The sequence below is a fragment of the Elephantulus edwardii genome, unplaced genomic scaffold (assembly GCF_000299155.1).
Source record: "Elephantulus edwardii isolate Elephantulus edwardi_28Jun2011 unplaced genomic scaffold, EleEdw1.0 scaffold00151, whole genome shotgun sequence".
Lineage (NCBI taxonomy): Eukaryota > Metazoa > Chordata > Mammalia > Macroscelidea > Macroscelididae > Elephantulus > Elephantulus edwardii.
Genome location: NW_006399901.1, coordinates 2,998,835 through 3,002,776, shown reverse-complemented (window position 1 = coordinate 3,002,776; position 3,942 = coordinate 2,998,835). Strand labels below are relative to the sequence as shown.

General features: G+C 40.1%; 1 protein-coding gene across 5 annotated transcripts in view; it reads right to left on the bottom strand.

Moving 5' to 3' along the window:
* The window catches only part of DEPDC5 (DEP domain containing 5), a 170,875-nt gene that overhangs the window by 139,236 nt on the left and 27,697 nt on the right, over nt 1-3,942 (bottom strand). For all 5 annotated transcript variants that reach the window (XM_006894814.1, XM_006894811.1, XM_006894812.1 and 2 more), the window contains 2 exons: nt 1,189-1,258; nt 514-586 (listed from right to left, as the gene is read on the bottom strand). In XM_006894814.1, coding sequence (XP_006894876.1) covers nt 514-586; nt 1,189-1,258 — 143 coding nt within the window. The remainder of the gene's footprint in view (nt 1-513; nt 587-1,188; nt 1,259-3,942) is intronic.

The following is a 3,942-nucleotide window of genomic DNA, read 5'->3' as shown; positions in this document are numbered from 1 at the left end:
TAAGAACATTCACCATCAACAATAGGAGCCCAAGGGAGTTCTAGTGGCCTGTGACAAGAAGCTGTGCTGCAATCCCAAAGGTGCACGGTTTGAATCCAACAAATGCTCTACTGGAGAAGGAGGAGCAAATCCCCTCGTGTAGAGTCAGATTGCATTAGACTGTACACAACAAGAAAAGAAAACTACGAAATAATAGTAGCCCTTCTGGTACAGTGGTTTGAACCTACCAGCCACTCCACAGGAGAAAAATGCAACAGTCTCCCTTCCATAGTGATTTACAGCCTTAGAAACCCCACAGGGCAGCTCCATGCTGTCCTAGAGGGTCACTATGAATTGGAGTCAACTCTTGTCAATGGGTTAGGCTTTGGTTTGGGGATAAAGGATACTACTACCTGTTATATGAAAACAACTTCTCTGTAAACGTAAAATTATTCCAAAATAAAGAAATTTTTTTAAAAGTTTAGGAAAAAAACCTCTAACAACAAAAACGTATCATGAAGCCCCCAAACATACTTGTAAAAGTCTTCATAGAATCGTCCCTTGTGATCCTGTCGAATGGAGGCTCGGTTCACTTCAGGGAACTCATCTGAATAAAAGGAAAAGCAGTAAGGAGATATGCTGTGTGCCGTCAAGTGGACTATGGCACTGTGACCCTATGAGCGACAGCTCTGAACCTTGCCCTCTCCTGAGCCGACCTCCCCATCTCTAAGACTTGAGTCCACTGTCATAGTTACCATGCAATCTATCTCACTGAGGGTCTTTCCCCTCCATCTTTCCAAGCATGATGTCCTTCTCTAAGGACTGGCCCCTCCTTCCAACTCCCCAAGTAAGACAGTGTTCCATCATCCTTGCCTCCAAGGAACACCCTGGCCTCACGTTCTCCAGGACAGACTTGTTTGTTCTCTTTGCACTCCATGAGAAAACATAAACTCCTATTTTCTCTGCCCGTCCCAAGTTTGGAGATCTCACAGACAGACACAGAATAAATAAAGATAGTAACTGACTACGAAGTGGGTTGATTTGAAGATGAAACACAACGCACAAACTTCTTGAATCCCCTGAGGGACTATTTTCTACGTCATTGTAATGGTAAAAGCAGGAATGACCGGGCAGCATGAAAGGGCAAAAAAGGAATGGCTGATATAAATAGTGGAATGCAAAAGAATACTTGAAGAGAAAGGGACTCACCAGTAGATTTTGCATCATAGAAAGTTCTAGAAAATAGGACCACTGTCACTTCATGACTACAGTTCTTCTCCTGATTGTGAACAGAAAAAAGGGTAGAGAGAACTCAGGAGCTTTCATTTTCTTTGCTATGAAGTAATCTGCACACACACAGTATTTTCGATTCAAGAGGCTGAGTGTCAGTCTACATTACAGTGTAAGTTCATGCATGAAGAGGCTGAGTAGAGCAAAGGGGAAAAGCACAGGATGGGTAGGAGAAGATGCGGCCTGAGCTCCAGGCTCTGACACTTAACCACAAGAGCTTGTGCAAGTTACTTAAACTCCCAGGGAAGCGGGCTGTCAGTGAGCAACAGCGGAGAGATCTTGTCTTCTGGCCCTTGATTTGGGAGGAAACTGATGAGCCCAGTATGAGAGGCTCAGGATATTTGCACCTGCTCATAGCATTTTTTTTATGATGGCATATTTTTTAATCTCTTCAAAACTGCAGTTCATAGTACAACTACTCTGGAAGGCAGTTTGGCGCTTCAGCAGCAAGTGCTTCAGGTCCTCCTCACTTTCAGTAGCAAGGTTGTTATCATCTGCAGGACTTCAATGTGTATGCTGAGCAAATTACTCAAGAAGCTGGACTTAATGAAGAAGAATGTGTCATCAAGATTGTTAAGTCCAGCAGCTTTTCAAATGATTTGCTAGCATACAAACCAAACAGGTTTGGAGAACGGATACAGCCTTGATGCACACCTTTCTTGATTTTACACCAACTTGTGTTCCCTTGTTTTGTTCAGATAACAGCTTCTTGGTCTAGGAATAGATTTCACATAAGCACAATTAAATGTTCTGAGATTCCCATTCTTCTCAATGTTAGCCATAGAGCTTGTTATGATCCATAGAGTCAAATGCTTTTGCAAAGTCAATAAAGCACAAATAGACATATTTATGGTATACTGGTATACTCGATATGTTCTGCTTTTAGCCAAGATCCATCTGACATCAGCAATGATAGCCCTGGTGTCACGGCCTCTTCTAAACTCTGTCTGAATCTCCAGCAGTTTTCTTTTTTTTATTATTATTTTATTTTATTATTTTTTTATGCATGTACCAGCAAATCAGAACTGACTGATACAGGAGGAGATTGTTCTTCCTTCTCCAGCAGAGCATCTGGTGGGTTCAAACCACACATCTCTGCAGTGCAGCTTCTTGCCACTAGGCCACCAAAGCTCCCTAGCAGTTCTCTTTCAAAGTACTGTTTTAGCAAGTTTAGGATGATCTTCAGCAAAATTTTGTTTACTTGTATAATTAATTATACTGTTAGATAATTTCTACAATCTATTAGATCTCTTTTCTTAGAAATGGGAATAAATACAGATCTCATTCAATCAGGTCTTCTAAATTTCCTGGCACAGACTGGTGAACCTGTCCAGGGTTGTATCTGTTTAGCTGAAATATGTCAGTTGGTATCCCATCAACTCCTGGTGCCTTACAGCTCTGAATAAATAGATGAAACTGAGAACCAACAACAAAAAAGCCCACTGGAGTGAGTTTTTGAGGGAGCTCTGATAGCCTAGTGGTAAGAAGTTGTGCTGCAATTCCAAAGGCACACAGTTCAAATCCACCAGCTGCTCCACAGGAGAAGGCTAAGCAATCTCCTCTTGTGTGATTTACTGCCTCAGAAAGCCCACTGGAGGTCAAGTATGAGTCAATTCGGACTCAAAGACATCTAAAAACAAGTAAGTTTTTCCATAACTCATAATATGCTATTCTTTTTTGAAATTAGTTTGGGGATATTAAACACGGAACCCCTGCAATTCTGTATGAAGGTGAAGATCACCTTTTCCATTTTCACAAACACAGCCTTTGTGTTTTGACAAGACTTGCACAGAATTTGTGGGTTGCTTTGGGCAAATAGTCATGTTCCAATCTATAAACATAAAATATCCTCCCATTATTTAGACATTCCTTAATTTCTTCCAGCAATGTTTTCTAGTTTTAGTTTCCAATCTTGTGTATCCTTGGCTAAATTCATTCCCACATATTTTATCCTTTTTAGTGCTACTGTAAACAAATTTTTTTTTATTTCTTTTTGGATTGTTCATTGTTAATGTATAAAAACACCACCAGATTTGGGCTTTTTTTACTTACCTTACACTCTGCAACTTGGTAAATTTACTTCCCAGTGCTAATAGGTACTTGTTTGTGTAAATCCTGTAGAATTTTCTACAGATAGGAAATTTGCAGAGAGTTTCATTCCATAATTTCCAGTTTGATGCCTCTTCTTGACTAATTGCTCTGGTTAGAACTTCTAGGACAATGTTCAATAGTGTGGCAAGAGTGGGTTCTTTCTCCTATTCTTTTACTTAGGGAGAAAGTTTTCAGTCATTCAATCCTGAATATAATGTTAGCTGTTGTGGTTATTTTTGTGGTTTTTTTTTTCTTTTGGCAACAAGTATTCTTTATCAGCTTGAGGTAAGTTAAAAAAAAACCCCACCAAACCCATAACTCATTGCCAAAGAGTCAGAATGGCCTCATCCACTGGATTTCCCAGGCTGTAAATCACACAGGAGGAAACTGTTCATCCTTCTCCCCACAAGCTGTGTGGAATTTGGTTCAAATTCCAAAGTGGTTTCGCCTTGGGGTTAATAGAGCAACTTCCTTATGAACTACGCCAGGTAATTTAAATCAGTAATCTAGCCACTTCAGATTTTGCTTAAGATGCCTCAAACAAAAGTGCCTTCATAGAAACAATGTATTTTTTAAAATATA